The sequence below is a fragment of the Typopeltis vanoorti genome, chromosome 17 (assembly GCF_054136105.1).
Source record: "Typopeltis vanoorti isolate ZY-2024b chromosome 17, IOZ_Tvanoo_1.0, whole genome shotgun sequence".
NCBI classification, from domain to species: domain Eukaryota; kingdom Metazoa; phylum Arthropoda; class Arachnida; order Uropygi; family Thelyphonidae; genus Typopeltis; species Typopeltis vanoorti.
In genome coordinates this window covers 106,995,226-107,016,939 of record NC_143565.1, presented here as the reverse complement: position 1 = coordinate 107,016,939, position 21,714 = coordinate 106,995,226, and the positions used below count along the sequence as shown (strand labels likewise).

At 35.0% G+C, this 21,714-nt stretch overlaps 1 protein-coding gene across 1 annotated transcript in view; it reads right to left on the bottom strand.

Annotated features, from left to right (window-relative positions):
* The window catches only part of LOC150097748 (serine/threonine-protein phosphatase PP1-beta catalytic subunit), a 104,948-nt gene that overhangs the window by 15,871 nt on the left and 67,363 nt on the right, over positions 1-21,714 (bottom strand). Inside the window, exons 5-6 of the mRNA XM_090407530.1 lie at positions 403-474; positions 113-264 (exon numbers count right to left, since the gene is read on the bottom strand). Of these exons, the coding sequence (XP_090263656.1) occupies positions 113-264; positions 403-474 (224 nt within the window). The remainder of the gene's footprint in view (positions 1-112; positions 265-402; positions 475-21,714) is intronic.

Genomic DNA, 21,714 nt, shown 5'->3' with positions numbered 1-21,714 from the left:
CAACTTATTAAAAAAATAAAATTAATAAATACATAAAAATTAATCAAATGCACTGCATTTAATGATAATTCATAATGCACTGCATTTAATGATAATTCAAATAATGCCTGACCTGATGGGCTCGACATATGAGATCCAAATCATGACGGTTCAAGAACTTGCTAACAACATCAGCACCAAATGTAAAAGAGACACCACGATCATTTTCTCCCCAACCCTGGACATCTTTGTCGGGATCTGACCATAGTAAATCACACAAGAGCCCTAAAAATTAATAATGTCTGAAAATTATAAAAATGTTTTCCTTTTCTAGAAAGAATGCTACCCAATAAAATGAAAATAAAGGAGACAGGTATAATAATGACTTTCATATAAATAGATAAAATTAATAACAAGAAATACCTGTATCAGGAACATCTGTTGGTCTCATAATTCGCCTTATTTGTTCCATAGACTGAAGATCAGGTGACAAACCTGTAAGCAATTATCAATGAAATTTTAATATTAAGACAAAATAATAAAATATCTCCCCTTCCCACACCAAACAATTATGATAATGTACAAAATTTAAAAGAAAAAATCAACTTATTTTAACTGCTTGAAAATTTCATACAGAAAATAAACAACAGTGTAATTCATGCTTAACATTACTGTAAAAATTTAAGGAAAGCCATTTTGTAAGTTTAATGAAATAATTCAATAAATTCAATAATACAATAATTCAATAGTGACGCTAAAAAAAAGTAAAACCAGGAATTTGCCCATAAATGACTGGCATATTTCAGAACTTTTACTGAAAGACTGCAGTTGTCTAATATCAATCTTCTTTGCACCCAAAGTATGGATGTATTGAAAAATTATAAATTCCAAAGATTACCACATATTATTATTATATATGTAATGTTTCTCTCTCTCTCTCTCTCTCTCTCTCTCTCTCTCTCTCTCTCTCTCTCTCTCTCTCTCTCTCTCTCTATGTTGTAATATTATGATGTGTTTGATGATGCTGAACACGGAATCAACATATTCTCAGATCAGGAGAAGAAAATCCTTTCTCTTTCTTCCAAGACTAGCTAACTTTAGTGTTACTAGAAAAAGTTCTGGAGAAGTATTCCTACCTGATATAGGAATTTGAAACAGTCTTTCTAGACAGGTTAGGCATCACTTCTAGAATAAAGCCAGCTCAATTTCAACGCAAAAAGAAGAGTAAAGGCACTTTAGTTTTTCCTCGGTAGTACTCACTCATTTATCTTAATCCATGCTCATTTTGGTGTAGTTATTACAAAAAGATGGAAACATACTAACACAGAAGAGAAAAATTTTCTGATGTGTTTAAAGAATATTTCTTTTCGGTTTAAAACTTAATTTATAAAACTCACATATAAAACTGGCATATTTCAGAACTTTTACTGAAAGACTGTAAATACGGTAAATAACTACTGCAGTTGATTAACTATATTAAACAATTTAATAAATAAAATAGCAGTACCTCTATAACAATGATGAACAACAACGAACAATCACTAGAAATCCTGACCTATCTTTGTAGAGCAGGATTTCTGGATTGCTGAACAACATGCTTTAAGTAAAGAATCTTTTACAGGTGAGATAAAAAAAAAAAAAAAAAAAAAAACGGTAAGGTTAGGATTGAAATCAGTCCTTTTAAACGTTTTTTTTTTTCTTTCTGCCAATGAATCTTTTTCATTGGCAGATGAAAAAGATTCACCTAATTCAAATAAGAATCACAATCTTATCTAAAGCAAAAATTTTAAAAAGCAATGCGTTCTGGTGAAGGTAATTTATTAGATTTAACAGAACTTTTCCCTATCACATGGAAATTTTTTCCTAAACCCAGAAAATATGAAAAAATCTTTTAATTTCAGTGAATATTCAAGTGTCTGCACATTCATAAACCACTGGCAAAAACTAGCTTTAGCATATGTATGCCATTTCTACATTGGGTGGTTGCATTTTCACAAAATTTACATGGCATGTTAGTTGCAATATTTTTAGTAGAATTTTATTTGTAAAGTGTCTGGATGATATTAAATATCTTAAATATAATTTAAACTGATTTCATGTTATATATATATATATATATTCTCATATCAATCTTTTTCCTTTACATAAATTGTGTGCTTTCTGTATCCAATGACTGCATTATAAGCAACTGTTATATGTATTTTACGGAACTGAAAATCTGAAAGAGGATTTTAGGACAAGATCTTTGAGTCTATCATGAAATTCAAAACATGTCTTTTTAAGCTTAGTTACCTGCTATGTTTAGCAACAATTACACCAATTGTTGCTAAATATAGTATATAGACTGTAAATGTCTATATACTATATACAAAGCTACTTGTTTTTCTTGCTTCTGTGTACAGTAACTGTTGAAATTAGAATGATTTTCACAGTATAGAAACATTTTTAGTCCAGTCTTTGGAAACAACAGATGTAGTAAAAATTTATCTATTCCTGAATAAAAATGAATACTTCTGTGTATTATAAGAAGTGGTTGATCTACAACAAATACTAGCATCTGTGAGGTAACTATTACTGATAAGACAGAATAGAGCTGCTGACAAAAAAAAAAAGACTGCCGGATTCACAAAAGTGTGGATAATTCTGATAATGATTGGATATTATGTATCCTATTACTGTAAAATTATATGTACACTGATTCTCAAGTAAACAAAAGAAAATCAAGTGAAATATAAATAAAACAGAAATAAATACAGCAATCCCTCGATTAATGCGTCATTTTTTTTCGACACCCAAATTCGATTAGTGCGCCTATATATATATCTTAAAAATAAATGTTACAGATTTAAAAATTTTTTGATCTATACATTTTTTATGACTATTTTAAAAAATCACTCACCAGGATGAAATAATTTAGTTACCGATTTGAAACATTTTACAGTTATTTTTTAATGGAATACTACACTATTTCCATGTACATTATGTTCCAAATTTAATGCCAAAATTTATGTCGTCTGCTTTACATAGCATTTTGCTGATCATATCTCGCACAATTGTTTTCCTCACTTTTTTATTTTAAATTATTTTCCTAGCCTTTAATCATGAGTAAAAGAATTAGTAAGCAAAAAATAGAAGGGTGAAAATGATTCGAAAAGTAATCTGATTGGAAGAAAAACTTGAAACAATGAAGAAAAATGAACAAGGCGAGTCCAGAGCAAAGATAGGACAAGAACACAAAAATGGGTGAATCAACTGCTGAATACAAAGAGAAAGGTAAGGCTGCTTCAAGTTCATCATGCATGCACTCGAAATCAAAATATTATAATGATTGAATTAGAGAGACTTCTTTTTACATGGATCGAAGATTGTAACTAAAAACAGATCCTGCTAAACACCGGTCTTATTAAATCAAAAGCATTAAACCTCTTTGCAACCTTGAAAGAAAGAGCTATCAATGATGGAAAGAAAAAGAATTCCACACTAGTGCTGGGTGATGTGAGCATTTCAAAAAGAGAAATAGCTTTACATAATGTTCTAATCACAGGTGAAGCTAGCTGCAAGTGCAGATAAGGAGATATCCATAGATTTTGAAGAAAATTGTATAAGAAGGGGACTATTGTGATCAACAAATACTTTATGTCGATGAAACCGGCTTTTTTTTTTGGAAGCAAATGCCCTCCAAGACTTTTCTAGCCAAATCAGAGAAATCTCAGCCTGGTTATAAAGTCGCAAAGTCAAATGAAATTACTGCTAGCAATATGCGAGTCATTAGGAAGCACATTCTTCCACATTGTGCCAAATGATTTTAGAGGCTTTTCAAATGAATCCGAGTTAATTAAATCTCATTCTGAGAAGTTGAGCGATTCCGACCTGCTAAATTTAGATGCACAGCGGGAAGATCCTGAAGAATATAAAGAAAATTTAATCACTGACAAGCCCAAAGAGGTTTCACAGAAACAATTTGAAAATAGTTTTCTTACAATCAAAGTTTTTAAGCAGTAATAAGAGAGAACCAGTAAAATTTGCAGAAGAAGCAATAGGGCCATACCGTTAGTTGTATGAAAAAAAAAAAGAAAACAGAATGCCTGCCAAACCACGTTAGCTCAATTCTCTGTTAAGAAGCAGAATAATAAATTTATATTCTGAATATATTTTATTGTCTTTCAGTTCATGGTTTTCCTTTAACTAGGCCCTGAGATACCCTAACCCTTTTATAAAAAAACTTAATGGTCAAAAAAGAAATCTGAGGAACGAATTATACATTTTCCCATAGATTACTATATTCAATTAGTGCGTTTTCGATTAATGTGCCTGTTTTATCATCATCATCATCAAATTCCTGCCATGTACCCTCAAGGGGTGTACAGGATATGACAGTACTACATGAAAAAATTACATCATTACTAACTTCCTATCTACAATTTTCCTCCAAATCAGTCTGTTACTTGTCAAGACTCCAACATTATCAGATCTTATATTTCTATCGTCTAAGGCACTTTGTACCGTATCAATCCACCTATATCTTGGTCTTCCTCTGGGTCGTTTTCCTGCCAACCTGGAAGAGAACACTTGTTTTGCTAATCTTTCCTCTCCCATTCTATTTAAGTGACCATACCATCTGAGATTAGCTCTGCTAACGCATTCCTGGATGCTGACAATGTCAAGTTCTTTCCTAATATCCTCATTTTTAATATGATATTGCATTGATGCCATCTGTTCACGCCTCTAATCTTTCTCAGGACTCTCATATCTGCGGTCTCTAGTCTTTGGTCAAGTGTTTTACTTCTGACCCAGCTCTCAGATCCATAAGTTAAAATTGGTTTGAACACAGTCTTGTATACAGCTAATTTAGTGTTCCGACTAATTTCTTTCTTATTCCATATGAATTTATTCAATTGACTTCCCACGATACCAGCTTTGCTGATTCTGTTGTCTATTTCTATATTTAGTTTACCATCTTCAGTAAATATTGTGCCTAAGTAGCTGAAATGTTTTACTTGTTCCACAGGTTCTCCATTCACAACACAGTTGACATTTTCAATGATTCTGCCTATTTTCATTGTCTTTGTCTTTTTATTGCTGACCTTCATACCATATCTATTACAACAGCTATTCAATTTAGTCAGAGAATCTTGCACACTTGTAGCGGATTTATTTAGAAGTATAACATCATCCGCATAAAGCAAAGAGCTGACATTAACATCTCCAATTTTGATATCATGTTTAATACCACTTTCCTTCATAATGTGATCCATATAGATAATGAATAACAGAGGGGATAATGTACATCCTTGTCTCACACCAGATTTAACATTAAACCATCTTCCTGTACTTCCTTCAATTCTAACTGCTGACTCACAACTCAAATAAAGACTAAGTATTGCTTGATATAATGCCCCATTGACACCATATAACTGCAGCGTATTGAATAGCTTCTCTCTTGGCACTTTGTCATATGCCTTTTCCAAATCGACAAAACTTAAATACAGATCTTTGTTATATTCCCATGCTTTCTCGACTATTTGTCGTAAAGTGAAGATCTGATCCTGACAGCCTCTATTTGGCCTGAATCCAGCTTGTTCTTCACCAAGCTTTTCTTCCACAATTCTTCTCAACCGTTTCTCAAGTATACTTGCATAGATCTTGCCAGGAACACTCAGTAGGGAAATACCTCTGTAATTCTCACATTCAGTTTTATTTCCCTTTTTATATATGGGTACTATGAGAGCTCTACTCCAATCATCGGGAATTCGTCCCTCTGTCCAGGCTTTCTGAACTATGCAGTGCAGCCACTGTAAGACTCTTATACCACCATACTTCAGCATTTCTGGTCGAATATCATCTACTCCTGCTGCCTTTCCACATTTCAAGCCTTTGATGGCTTTTTCTACTTCAAGTATGGATATGTATTCCTGACTGCATGCCTGGTCAGTGTTTTTTATCACTGTGCTGTCATCACTGCTTGTTTCATTTAGCAGTTTTTCAAAGTAATTACTCCATACTTCAAGGATATCTTTTTCTCCTGTTTTCATTTCACCTTTATCATCTCTAATTCCTTTTACAGCACTCTTTCCTCCATTCCTAAGCTTCTTCAACAACCTCCAGAATATTTTGCCACCTTCTTGATATTTATTTTCTATATTCTTGCCAAAGTCCTCCCATGACTTTTGTTTAGCTAGTTTTACACACTGTTTAGCTTTCTTACATTTGTCTCTGTATTCTGTAAGAGTAAAAGCTGACTTATTTGCCAGGAACTTTTGATATGCTTTCTTCTTTTCCTTCACTGCCTCTTTAACTTCCTGTGTCCACCAGGGAGTTCTGATTTTTTTATCTTTGCACACAACCTCACCACATGCCTCTCTGGCAGAATCAATCAATGTTTCCTTCAGAGTTTGCCACTGAATCTCCAAGGTTTGATTCCTGTTCTCAAACTCTTTCATTTTCTTTTCAATAATATTTCTGTATTTTAGTCTACAGTTTACATCTGAGAGCTGCTCAACTTTTATTCGCTTTAAAACTTTCTTACATGTTATTCTTTTCAATATGAAATTCAATTTTATCCTGCTCAAGACTAAATAGTGATCACTTCCAATTTCAAATCCTCTGTACACTCTGGTGTCCTGCACCAGGGAGAAAACATCACTATCAACAATAACATAGTCAATGAGACTTTTCTTATTCCTAGCCTCTTCTCTCCATGTGAATTTGTGCACATTTTTATGTTGGAACATGGTGTTAGTAATAACCAGTCCATGTCCTGAGCAGAAATCCAACAGATATTTGCCATTATTATTAGCTTTGCTCTTTTCTCCAAATTTTCCCAAAATATTTTTGTATGTCTCACAATCATTTCCTACTCTACTATTTAGATCCCCAACAAGGACCAACTTTTCATTTTTCATTGTGTCAGTTGCTTTTTCTAAAGCCTCAAAAAATTCCTCCACTTCTACCTTAGTAGAACCTTCTGTGGGACCATAGGCACAAATAAGTCTCATTGTCCAGTTCCCCATTCTCATATTTGCCCACATTACTCTACTTGAGACTGACTGCCATTCAAGAAGATTAGCCTCGTATTTTGTGTTGAATACTATGGCTACTCCTTCTTTTCCTTGATTGTTATTGCCTGAATATAACATTTTGTATTTATTGCTCAGAAAGATCTCACCAGTTTTGGTCTTTTTTGTTTCAGTCACCCCTATTATGTCGATCTGGTACTTATCTAATTCCTCAGCTAGCTCCATTTCTTTGCCATTCAGGCTTCTTACATTGATAGTACCGATCTTTAACTCTGGTGATGTTGAGTTGGGGTTTGTTTTCAGATTTGTTCCAGTAGCTGACTTTTCGCTGTTCGCCCTGGTTCCCTGGCGAAAACAACGGGGGCCTTGTTTAACCGGGCGACGCCCCAGCCGGCATGAAATTTTGTCATGTTGTACCATCATTTTTTATTTTGGTTTAACCAATAAGAATACAATTTGGTCGGCTAAATCCCAAATTGCCAGCCCATCCTCGTTCGTTCAGTATCAAAGTAGATACCCAACAGGGTGCACCACGAGAAGGTGAGGATTGGACATTAGGTCAGAAGCCCTGGTCGGTTCTCTGCATTCCTTTAAAGGCTATGTGGAGGTCTCCTCTCAGTTATACAGCTTTGACCCTTAAGCACCCCGTGCCTGTTTTAAAGAATCAATAATCAAGGGATTGCTGTACACATAACAAGCACAACAAATTTTACAAGATAATTTTTTGTTCCATCAACCTACATGCATAAATGAATCATCTGATCAATATTATTAGTCCCTCATAGTTATTTACTGAACTACTAAATATATACAGTGGCTGTTTATTATTGGTTAATTATATTATACTTCACAAACAAATATTTCCCCTCTTCTTGAAAGTTTTTTTTTTAAATCATGCAAATTTATAGGATCTCATGCTATTCGCTCCACACAATAATTAACATTTGTGATATGACACGCATATCACAAATGTTAATTATTAATAATTCGTTTGCCAGTTATGAAAGTATTTCTATTCACCCTTGTTCTTTTCTTTACATTTCTCACTCACATGATTTATTAACGATGGTTCACATATTTTCAGCTTTCAGTAATTCAAATATACCATTCTTCTTAATTATTGTTTTCTAATATATCTTAAAATAAATACATTGCCCCCCCCCACACAGATTTGGTTAAATTATAGAACCATCACGATACCATAGCACACACACATATCTCTTCTTAGACCGGCCTGCATCTCTGATCTTTCCAGGAACAACCACATTTCAACTATAGCTTCTGCAGCTGCCAAAACACTTGGTGTACTTTTTCACACAAGCCACTACTCCATTTCACAGCTGTTAACTCCATTGCCCGATATACATTCTTCCTTTATTGGGAAGTATCTACTTGTACTGAAGCTCCGATTAAAACAGGTTAAATGCTGAACTACAAAGCTGGAAATTATGATCAACTTAGGAGAATACTATCTTTGGGTCCCATGGTATCAGTTACTGAATGGAAAAAATGTCTGCAATGCATGGGAATCTGAAAAAGTGCTTGAATGAGGCGGTATCTCAATGTATCCCTAGTGTTCGAAGAACAAATAGGTTGGGAAGTGAAATGGATGTATAGCCTTATTAAGCAAGAGATCCACAAGAAGAAGATGATGTGGAAAGAATATCATGAGAATAAGAGTGAGAGGAGTTATGAAATATATAAACCTCAGATAAGAAAAGTAAAGAGTATTGTGAGAAAAGCTAAAACAGAGTATAAAAAGAAACTGGCTATGCAAGCTAAAGGCAATCCAAAAGAATTTTATCATTATGCTGCAAGCAAAAAAAAAAAAAAAAAAAAAAAAAAAGTGGGAGAATAACTCTATTGAATGAATGCAGATGGTACCTGAGTGTCAGAAGCAAAGGGGATTGTTCAGTTAATGAATGCTCACCTTGCTAAGATATATCAACAGGTGTATGTAGCATGGTGCACAGTGCTGCTACATTGGATGAAGAGTTAGAGGTTCATGAAAATGAGGTTGAATAGCTCTTGCATAACCTGAATAAGAATTTGTCAATAGGGACAGATGGAATATCAGCCCATCTGCCAAAGGCATGTTCAGCTGAATTGGCTAGGCCTTTCACACATTTGTATAACTTGAGTCTCAACTCAGGAATGATACCACAAGAATGGAAGGAATGTATGACAGTTCCATTGCACAAGGGTGGTGCAATGGAACTGCACCACCCTTGTGCAATGGGTGATGGAGATGGCTGAGAGATAGATATCAAAAAGTGGTATACAGTGAGTGTGAATCTGCCAGATTTAAGGTAACCAGTGGTGCACCTCAGGGTTCAGTCCTTGGGCCATTATTGTTCAATCTATACATTAATGACATCAAGCAGGGTCTATCATCAGATTTGCAATTGTTTGCTGATGATGTGAAGATAGGCAGGGCAATCAGGGATGCTACTGATATTCAGCAATTGCAAAATGATTTGAATAGACTGGAAATCTGGGCAAACGAAAATGGCTATCAGTTTAATGTTAGTAAGTGTAAAGGTATGCACTTTGGAGTGATTAGAGTTCCAGTGGCATATTATATTAGCGGGGTTATGCTACAAGAAACTGAAGAGGGAAGAGATCTTGTGTATTGGTGAATAAGAATTTAAAGTTCAAAGGTCACATAGCAAAAGTTGCAAATACAACTCAGAGGATAATTGCTATGTTGAAGCGAACCTTGACATGTAAGAATAAGGAAGTAATTTTGCCTCTTTATAAGGCTTTGATAAGACCACATCTGGATTACTGTGCACAGATTTGGTTTCCAACGGGATAAAGAAGTTGTGAAAAGGTGCAAAGAAGAGTTAAAGATTATATCCGGATTATGAGGACAGACCGTGAGTATGCGGATTGCAGACTATGGTTAACATGAGAAAGAGGGGGGGTGATATGATAGAGGTCTATAAACTTTGAATGGGTGTTATAGCATTTCAAATGATGAAATTTTTCGTTATATGGAAGGCAGGGAGAGAACACGGAGGCATCTATGCAAGTTAAGGTTGTTCTCAGTCAAGAAAGGGGTAATAGCTAGGTTTTTCTCCCAAAGAGCAGGTGAGTGGGTGGAATAATTTGCCCTTAGGGACAGTGAGTGCATCTAGTGTAAATTAATTTAAGGGAAGGTATGATAGCTAGGTTGTGTAATTTACAGTCTCCCTCGATGAGTCCTTGACTCCCTGGAGGTCTCAGATAACAATAATAATAAAAAAGTCCAAATCTTTCCAGCCATGGAATATTGCTCCCATATTTGGGATGGTGCACCAAAATCCTCTCTATGATTGCTCAATTCTATCCAGAAGAGGGCAGTCTGGCTAATTATGAACCCTCTCTCACAGACCCAATTCAATTCCTCTCTCAAAGACATTCAGTTTCTTCCATGTGCCTCTTCTACAGATACTTTCATGGAGAGTGGCTGAATTGACCACTATTATTCCTCAACTCTCCTCCAAAATCATTAAAACAAGGGCCACTGCTAACCAACATCTTTTTACAGTCCATCTTGAAACTCAAAAAACCAACTTCACTGCTTCCTTTTTCATTCTATCTACTTCTGTCCTTTGGAACAGTCTCTCCCACTCTTCCTTCCAAAAAGATTACAATCCTCAGCTGTTCAAGCAAAATGTGAACATACTCCTCCTTTCTTCTGTTCCTCTTGCCCACACATGACACTAATGTGCTATAGGTCTTGTGGCCTTTCATGCATGGATCTTCTTCAAGTGTCATCCCCTAGAAGGAGGTTGGCAACCATGTTACAGAATGTTTTTCTTTCTTTTGCTGCTCTGGAACATTTATGGTAATTCAAGCCAGTCCAATCTTTAACGTCTTCAAACCACATTCTCCTGGGTTTACCTCGCCTTCTTTTTCCATCCAGTTTCCCTTCTAATATTAATTTCTGAATGCCTTCTTGTCTAGTTAGATGTCCAAAATATTTCAGTTTTCATTCTTTAATGATTTTCATTAATGTTCTTTTCATTTTTGCTTTCTTTAAAACATCTTCATTTTCTCTGTCCACGATATTTTCAACATTCTTCTGATAGTCCAGATTTTGAAAGCTTTTAATTTTTTCTCTGCTTCTTTATTTAGAGACCATGTTTCACTGTTGTAAAGAAGACTTGACCAGATATAGCATTTTATTAATCTTTTTCTTGTGTCTATGTTAATGTCTCTAGATGTTAGAACAGTTTTCATATCAATGAAGGCTTTTCTTGCTATCTCTATTCTTCTTTTTATTTCTTTACGGGAATTTCCCACATCTGTAAACATTTGTCCCAAATATATAAAAGACTGAATCTGTTCAATTTTCTTTTTGTTAACAGTTATGTTTCATTTCTTATTTATTGATTCTTTTGATTTAATCATGCACTTTGTTTTCCTTAGGTTAATAATTAATCCCATGTCTAAGCTTCTGTTGTAAATTTCTGTGACTAAGTTTTGAAGATCATCTTCAGATTCAGCTATAAGGATTGTGTCATCTGCATACCTGAAGTTGTTAAGTTCCTACCCCCCGACTTTTACACCTTTCAATTATGAAAAAATTTTAATTTGCTCACTATATAAATTATATAGTAAGGGTGATAAGACACATCCTTTTCTTAGTCCTTTTTTGATTTCAAAGTTGTCAGAATATGCATTTTTATATCTTATTGAGGCTATTTGTTCCAGTATATATTTATAATTATATATAGATCTTTTCCTTTTAACCCTTATTCTGTAGGATTATGTATTAATTTCTTGTAATCTATTGAATCAAATGCTTTGGCATAATCAATAAAACAAAGATATATGCTTTTCTGGTTATCGAGGCTTCTTTCACATAACGTTTTCGAATTGAAAATTCCTTCTCTTGTACCTTTTTGAAAACCTGATTGTCCGATTCTTTTGTCAGCACTTTTATTGACAAAGTGCCTTTTATTCTTTCTAGGATTATTCTCAGTAATAATTTTTTAGCATGGCTTGTTAAACTTATTAGTCTATATTCTGAACATTCAAAAGTTCGTAGAATAGTGACAAATTATATGAGCGCGTGTGTGAATCAGATATACAAAAAAATAAAAAAAAATGCTGAAAAGCAAGCACAAAATTAAAATTTCTGCAGGGCACAGTGTTTTCCATCACCCTGTCAGATAGTTTGGGACACTAATTTCTAAATATAAGTTTTCCTTACATGGCTCCATGTGATGGAAAAACTGCTGTAAACGAATCAGTATCCCAACAAATATGCTATTAGGCTGATTTCATACCTTGTATGTATCTCCTATATACATATACATACTATACTATACATATGGACTTTTATCACAAATTTTCCTAATACGAATGTAAAATTGCAACATTTAATAAATACAGTAACAAGAACAAGGTACACAAAAGCCAATGAACTGCAACCTATGAGACTTGTGTACCTACTCAAGTTTGGTGGTGGTGGGGGATAAAAATAAAAAATTGCATTAGCCATTTTTTTATTGGTTTTTAGATGGAATTCAAACTGGAGTTTGAATTCCATCTAGAAAGTGAAGAATCTCTATCAGTTTTTAAGACAAAGCAAGTAAGTCTCATGTTATAGGATTTTTCCTCCCACAAGAACATGTACGTAGGCTGTTCAATAAGTAATAAGACTATATTTATACAGAAAACAGATTACTTTTAATCGTCATCATTTACACGGTCTTTTTCAAAGTAACTACTGTGAGACCCGATGCATTTGTCCCAACGTTGCATCCACTCAATAAACACATGTGAGATCCATTTCTTGAGAGTTCTTTCAAAACCGCCTCCGCAGCTTTTACACATGCTTTGTTGCTTTCGAAATGGCGGCCTCTTAGTGGTTTCTTGAGCTCAGGAAACAGCCAGAAATCGCACAGTGCGAGATCAGGACTGTATGGAGGGTGCGGTAGGATATCTGTGTTGTTCTTCTGCAAAACGTCCACTACGCAATCAACAATATGTGGCTTTGCATTATCGTGGTGCAATAAGAAGCCATCCTTCAGCATGGACACTTCCTTTTGACGTGCTTGATGATAATCGCTGCTGTGTTGATCATTGTCTCTGTGATGGACGTTGAAGGTCTTCCACATTTTGCCTTCCTTCCTTAAAAGTTTTATGCCAGCGAAAAACATTTGCCCTCGACATTGCTTCATCGTGGAAAGCTTCGCGTATCATATTAAAAGTGTCCGATGCCAATTTTTGCAAATGCATACAAAATTTAATCGCATAACGCTGTTCCAAGGACGCTTCCATTTCGAAGACTGGTCGCACCTCGTAGGCGCGCGATGAGCACTTGCGTTTAGTCACGTGACACTCTGCACATCAACCCGTATATGCCATCTATCAACCTTTTTTGTTAATACAGACAGCAACATTTCTTTATTCCACAGAAATTAATATTGTGATGAGTGGTTTCGCCACAGTAAAATTAGTCTTATTACTTACTGAACAGCCCACGTACATTCATAGATTTCACAAGTATTTGAAAAACAAATTGTCTATTCTCATAACAGACAACACAAATAGGATTAATCACTCTATCATGAGAAGTAATCAGATTTTTGAGAAGCCAAGTTACTTATTATTTTTTTTTTATGTTGCTCCCACCCACGCAAGGTTATTTGCACACCTATGGTACATTCTGTACTGTGGATGGGTTAGGATTTTTTTTTCTTCCATATTTATCAATTTTATTGTATTTTTTCACATAATCTAGTAAACCCTGCTCTAGAGATCAAACATAAAAATAACTTTTTCGAGCCACTCAGGTCTCCAATAAGACGGGTGGTGTCTTATACTAGGTGATGAAATTCATCTCCCACTTAAAGACAACAAACAGTAGTCATAGTGGGATTCAAACTCACAGCCTGTTGGTTGGAGAGCAGGTATGCTAGCCACTTGGCCAACCAAACCATCGAACCTAGCATGAAAGGAAGGATGGGATTATAAAAGAAAAATACAACTCAACTCACTATGACAGATGCATAACAAACTCATGAAAACTCCTAAAGTCCACAGGCATAATGCTAAAAGAAATTCACTATAGCAAACTATTAAAATAAACTATGCTCTGGTCTCAATAAGTTTGCTATGGTAAGAGTTAGCTGTATCTTTATGGTCTTTCCTCCCATTTTGGTAATAAAATGGAGTTTCTCAATTTTGAAAATGTGCTCCCTAATTCAGAAAACTTCTGGCAACAGATATGACTATAAAAAAAGACCACTCACACTAACGTAAGTTTGCTCACATGTCAATAAACATGTAAGCAAACCAAATGTCAGTTAAGAAAACTACAAGGTCATAGAACAAATAGATACAAAGGATCGAAAAAAGAAATTTCCTATTAGCAAAATTAGTAATGTTTAGCAAATAATTTATTGAGTTTATGTAATGAATAACAAACATTATAGCAGATTATGTGGACAAGATCAGCAATGTGCTGAATGAGGGCACTACAAACTCTACTCATTGCATCAAGAACTCCATAAAACATTGCTGTGACAAAATATTAATTACAGAACTGAACCACTTTTAGCACTTCAGCATTAAAATAAATGAGAAAAATCTGACAGGAATAAAAAATAAAATAACAACAAAAAACGATATATCGGTAGACATTAAACATCATCAGAATATGAACTAGTTGCAAATTGCAGCTTAGTGTTGTCGGGGAAAGTTTGTCCATGCTTGGTTTCATTTCATATCCATGTGGACTATCTAACTGTTGTTTTATTATAGGAACACCCACCTCTCTAGCAAGTGTAAATAAACCAAACTCATTCCATTATATGTCATTTATTCTGTGGACAAATAAATTCAGTTATTCAAACAAATCTCAAGTCACTTATAAAATTTGCCAGCTTTAAAATAAAGCATTAATCAATCAAAGAGAGAAGATTTTTTTTTTTTTTTTTTTGGACAATACTATAGCATGGAGTTCTTGTAGATAAACTTATACCTTGTTAATACATAACTGTTAGATTTTAGGGAAAGAAAACGTATACTAGAATATTAATTAAAAACTTTAATTAATTAATTAAATATTAATTAAAAACTTTAATTAATTAATTAAATATTAATTAAAAACTTTAATTAATACCTCCTATATTTCAGTATAGGAGGTATTAATTAAAGTTACATTACCATATTAAGTAAATGTTACATTACCATCTTCAGGGATCAACAAATTAATGATATACATGCAGGCACTAACACTAATAACAAGAATGACTCTAGGATTAAAGTCAGTCCTAGAGTACTAAAGGTTCCTTCCCCCCCCCTCTCTAGTGAGCTAAATTGGGTTGTCTTGGCTGTTGGGCTGATGTTCTTAGAATGCGAGCTTCCCATATTTGGGGCAGTCTCATGTATCCAAATTTGTTGAGGTTTCAAGAGTTTTTTTTTTTTTTTTTTTTTTTTTTTTTTTTTTTTTTTTTTAAAGAGCTGAGGCTGATTCCAAGAATAATTTCACATTTGTACTTGCTGGAACCAGATATAGTCCTTATGTTCAGATATTCTGCTATACTGCCTGTTTGGCCATAGTAGGACAGTTTGCAGGACCTGGTATACTCCGGGTAGGTCTAAGATGGCTAATATTTGTTGGAGCAGATAAGAGATGCCAATTTTTTATATGGTTTGTAACAAGTTGTCAGGTAATTTTTTTTAAAGGATTTTTGTTAGAATTTCAGAAGCACCCCAGATATAAGGAATGGTGATAGATTTAGAGTAATCCCTGTTATGAAGGGGGGTAATTGGTTTTAATATTTTTTTGGGGGTTGCAGCCATTGGCTACGAAGGTGTTAAGAATATGGTTAAGTTCAGTAGTTAGGGCACTGTTATCTGAACTGATTAATTTTGCCTTATTATATAGGGGTTTTATAATCCCATATTGTTGGGAGGGGGAAGTGGTATGATTGCCAGTGAATGTGTAGGTTTTCTGTAACAGAGAAAGACAAGGATCCATCAGGCTGGCGTGTAATCAGAGTGTCTAGGAAAGGGAGATTGTTATTATTTTCCTTTTCCAAGGTAAACTGGATCCTGGGGTGTTAACTGTTTAAGTGTGTTAAGAAGTTGTGGAGTGTATCCAATCCACGTGGACAAATAGCGAACACATCATCTATGTAGCATAGCCAAACAGTAGGTTTATGTGAGGCCGAGTTTAAGGCTTTTTCTTCAAAGGTCTCCAATAAAGAGGTTGGCAAGGGATGGAGAGTATGGAAAACCCCATGGCTGTCCCATCTATCTGTTTGTAGAATTTTCCTACCAAAAATCCATAAGCAGAATGTGCCATTACATCCCATTGTGGATGGCATTGATTCCCCCACATACAAATTAGTCAAAGTGCTCACACAATATACTGGCAACACACCTTCACACATCAAAAAATTCAAAAGTTTAAAAAAAGAACTCATCTGGCAAACCTCAAGCAATCAGTGCACTCGCTCTAGGCCATAACTTCGCCGTAGCACCAAAAAAAATCCCTTCTGAAGAAATAATGATACAGGTAGAATGTGGTATCTGCAACCTTCAGAGTGTAATCAAAGTATCTAGGAAAGGGAGACTGTTATTGTTTGCCTTTTCCAAGGTAAACTGGATCCTGGGGTGTTGATCGTTTAAGTCACTTTAACCACTTTAAAGCCAGTATAGAAAACCTCTCACTCCGACACAATGACATAATGGTCAGCTTTGATGTCTCCTCCTTATTCACCAATGTCCCACTCAAAGATACCTTAGACCTCATCCTAGTCAAATTTCCTCCCGATATCTTAGCCCTATTTCAGTTCACCATGAACTCAGGCTATTTTGTTTGGCAAGGAAAATTCTACAAATAGATAGAGATGACAGTAATGAGGTCTCCACTTTCTCCATCCATGGCCAACTTCTTTATGGAGACCTTTGAAGAAAAAGCCTTAAACTCAGCCTCACATAAACCTACTGTTTGGCCACGCTACGTAGATGATGTGTTTGCTATTTGGCCACCCCCCCCCTACCCCTTCATAACAAAGATTACTCTAAATCTATCACCATTCCTTATCTGGGGTACTTCTGAAAAGCTAACAAAAATTCTAAAAAAAATATGACCTGACAACTTGTCATAAACCATATAAAAAAATTGGCATCTCTTATCCACTGCCAAATACTAGCCACCATGGAGTATACAAGGTCCCTTGTAGTTGCAAACTGTCCTACTATGCAGCCAAACAGGCAGGACAGCTAATATCAGGATATCTGAACATAAGGACCATATCCGGTTCCACCAATACAACCACTCAGGACTTGCTGACTATGCTTTGGACACCCACCACAAAATAGACTTGAAGAAAGCCACTTTACTACACTGCAGCAAGTATAAATGTGAAATTATTCCTGGAATCAGACTCATCTCTAAAAAACTCCCCAAACCTGGGAAGCTTGCATTCTTAGAACATCAGCCCAACAGCCAAGATTACTATCCAATTTAGCCCACTAGGATAGACTTCAGTTGTTTTCTTCAGCCATATTTGCTTAGTGTTAGTGCCTGCCGGCACATATCATTAATTTGTTGATCCCTGAAGATGGTAATGTAACAATAGTGAAATATAGGAAGTATTAATTACAATTTTTAATTAATATTCTAGTATATGTTGCCTTTCCATAAATTCTGACAGTTATATAGCATGTAGTATCAAAGGATATGGTATAAGTAAAAGTACAATTTACTATCTCAAAAATCTTGCAGTTGAATTCTGAATAAATAAGCGTAACATTTTATTTAGTTAAAAAGAATTAAAGAAATGAAAGACTTAACTAAGTATTCAAACTTTAAACAAGATAAACTTCATGAATGAAGGCCAATTCTATGCAGAGACATGATAAATTTTCAAAATAAGAAAATGTACAAAGATACTTATTTGTACCTACAGTCCAACAAAAGGTACAGGAATTTTGAGTCAGAGTGGGAAGCTAACACAAAATGAAAGAAATGGTCTTGGAGATCAAAGCAGTGGAGTAGGAAATGAATCCCAGACATAAATGTTTAGGAAAAATTTGGAAAAAAAAGGACAGCACTAATAATAATAGAAAGGCACCTAGATCTCTGCTCAGGATAAGGATTAGAATATCTGACAATCCTCTCCATTTAACACCTAATTTTTTTCTTGACCAGTTCTAGGTACACTACTAGTGACCTCTCCTGTTGGTAACCAATACCATAATCTCATCAATGTTTCATCTAACGGAATGCCCTTTCCTGACCATTCAAAACCTTGCATATTTTAGCACTACAACAATCTTAATTGTGAAGGAAGATCTAGCTTTTTACTCTCTTTCCTTGGTCAGACTATTGTTTGTTCTCCAGATCTAGATATCTGTGATCATGTTAAAGAAAAATAAATTATCCATGTTAGAATGAGGACATTCAGTCCCTATTCTGCCCAATATTCAAGCCAGAAATAGGACATGTGATATTGAAAGGGCTAAGTGTAAAAAAAAAAACTCACTTATTACACTAATGGCAGCCAAAAGATGGGAACAATTTCTGTCCATCAGATGGAAGTATTGCAATACCACATAAAAATAAAGCCGTCTTCCTGGTATCATTAATCTTCATGTAACTTGGGTCATTCACACGTTACTCAAAGAATCAATTCCACAATTACTTGAAACACTGCGCTGCATATCTTCTATGCTCTCCCACCAGAAAGAAGCTAGAAGAAACTTGATTAACCTGGGCACCAAAAAAGCTTTTGGTCCTGATGGCTCAAGAGATGTACTCCTGAATTAACACTTGTTCTTTAGCTGTACACTATATCATATTCAGCTATGCACCCATCATGGCCCATATAAAGCCTATTCCAAAAAAGATGTTTCTACAATTAAATTATCATTCCACCACTCTGGGCATTGTTGAAAGTAATTCAAGAGTCACCAACCTCTGGAGAAACCTATACTGTTGCATGGCATTTGATCAGGTTTCTTAGCAATTGTTATGTCATGGTACACCACTAGTTATGGTCTGTCTTCCACACTTCGTATTTGGATTGAAAGTTTTTTATTTATTTATTTATTATTATTTTTTTTTTGGGGGGGGGGGGCATTCACTGCTTGAATTGGAAGTGATCCTCAGGGATCTATTATCTCACACATGCTCTTCTGCATATGCAAACAACCTTCTCTGACTGTCCTCAAACCCTATTCGTAGTTTTACTGATGATATCTCTCTCCATTCCTCATACTCATAAGAGGGTGGTCTGAAAAGTTCTCAGCCTCAACCATAGATGGCAACACTATTAGCAAGATTTTTTTTTTTTTTTCTAAGTTGGTACATCTGTTATGTGCATTCATGTGAAATTGCAAGTCATTCTATCAAGTAGTTTGTTTTATACAACTGTCTGAAGCAAAAGTGTTGTCTGTATCCCTTGAAATGGATAAAATTGAGTATCATGCAGTTATAAAATTCTTTGTAAAAGAAGGTCTAAAGCCAAAAGAAATTCATTTGAAGTTCATAAGTTTATGGGCACTCGTCTCCTTTGTTTCCGACAATTAAGAAATGGACTGCTGAGTTTAAACATGGCTGTACCTGCCTTGAAGATGAACCACGTGAAGGACGTCCAAAAAGTGTAACACCACCACCAGAAAATTGATCAAGTGCACGATATTGTATTGGATGACCAGTGAGTCAAAGTGCATGAAATTACTGACATTATAGGTATTTCAAAAGAACGTGCACAATATATTTTGCATGAAGAATTACATATGAAAAAGCTTTGTGCAAGATGGGTGCTGCGCTTGTTCACAGCAGATCAAAAACAGACTCGCATGAAAATCTATGAACAATGCTTGGAGCATTTTAACAAGAATAAAACTGATTTTGAGCATCGATTTATTACTATGGATGAGACTTGGATTCACCATTACACACCAGAATCCAAAACAGTGGACAGAAGTTGGTTGTTCAGGCCAAAGAAGACAGTCGCTTCTATCAACGGGAAAGGTCATGGCATCAGTGTTTTGGGATTTTGTTTATTAATTATCTTGAAAGGGGGTAAAACAATAACCAGGGAATATTACTCCACTCTTTTAACTAGACTAGATGGAAAAATTTGTGAGAAAAGACTCGGTTTGTAGAAGAAAAAAATCATCTTTCATCAGGACAATGCACCTGCCCACAAAGGTGTTTTGGCAATGGGAAAATTAAGGGATCTGCACTATGAATTGTTGGAACATCCACCCTATTCCTCATATTTGGCTCCCTCTAACTTCTATCTCTTCACAAAACTAAAACTCTTCCTCGCTGGTCAGCATTTTTCTTTGAATCAAGAAGTGATTGCAGCTTTAGAGGAGTATTTTGCAGATCTTACCGAGAACCACTACAGGGACAGGATAATGGCACTGGAGCATCGTTGGAATAAATGTATTAATCTTAAGAGAGATTATGTTGAAAATTAAAAATAATTTTGAAATTATAAATTTGTTTTTTCATTGTTAGGCCGAGAAATTTTCAGACCACCCTTGTACACAAACCTTACAGAGTTCAATCATCTCAAGATTCAAGAGAATCTACAATTAGAGCTCAAAATTCTGATCTTCACGACTAACTTTTCTAAAACACAATTTTGTCCTTTTCCCTCAAAAAGACATTAACACCAGAGATTTTTACAACTAAGAAACTAGGATTAAACAGATTTTTTTTAATTATTAATTGTTTATTCAAAAAATAATATCAAATAGTTTCACCCACATTAAAACTGCTGGCCTCATCAGGGTTTAAATAGTTATCAATGACAGTTATCAAAATGCTAAAAAGTCATTACAAAAGAAGCTAAACTGATTCATTTTTCACATAACATGAATGCGAAGTTGTGCTATTCAACATTCATACATCGGGCAAAGACTGGGTGATTGGCAAAACTGAATTCCAAGATGTTGAAGGATTTAACGAGATTTCCGGATGTCAATTTAATATAAGGTCTCGATTCCTGTTCAAAGATCTGTGTGAACAGATAACTAATGGATTCTTTTAGAAGCTGGGAATACAAGTTTTCTTCCAAGTATGGCAAAGTGGAAATATCTCAGTTTACCATATTGTTAATGGATGAGCCAGACCAGATCTTTCACTGAAATTGGACTGGAGGCAGTGTTAACACAATTTTGTGATGGCTGCTGGAAAAAAGATCTCCAATAAGGTCTAATACATTATTCACTGGAACATTAGTAAAAAGATATACTTGTATACTCAACATCTCCAACATGTTCTTTCTTTCTCAATTCAAATCCATGGCTTGTCTGCCCTATATAGGCCAGAACACACAAGCACAGTACTCTATATAATCCCAGGTGTATATGTAAAAGGGACGTGCTGCCTTAGGAGATCTGAGTAAGCTGCAAATAGTTTGCATGGAATTGCAAAAATATGACCTTTGAAAAGAGAATCTACCTAATAGGTAGACTGCCAATGCATTGAATGGTGATCAAATCTATGTATTGATTATGGAGAGAGGGATGGTTTGAAAATAAAATCTTGGCAATTGTTTTATTGGAATAACCATTAAGAACAAATAAATTTGGGAAGGCTGACATTGCTGTCTTATCTTCATTTCATAAAACTGAACATTATTGATTTTTGAGGGTGTGAATGATGCCTAGCTTCTGGGAAGAATAGTGAAAGGATGAATCACAAGGATAATGTCCCATGTGATATATGTAAAGAGTGATGTGGACA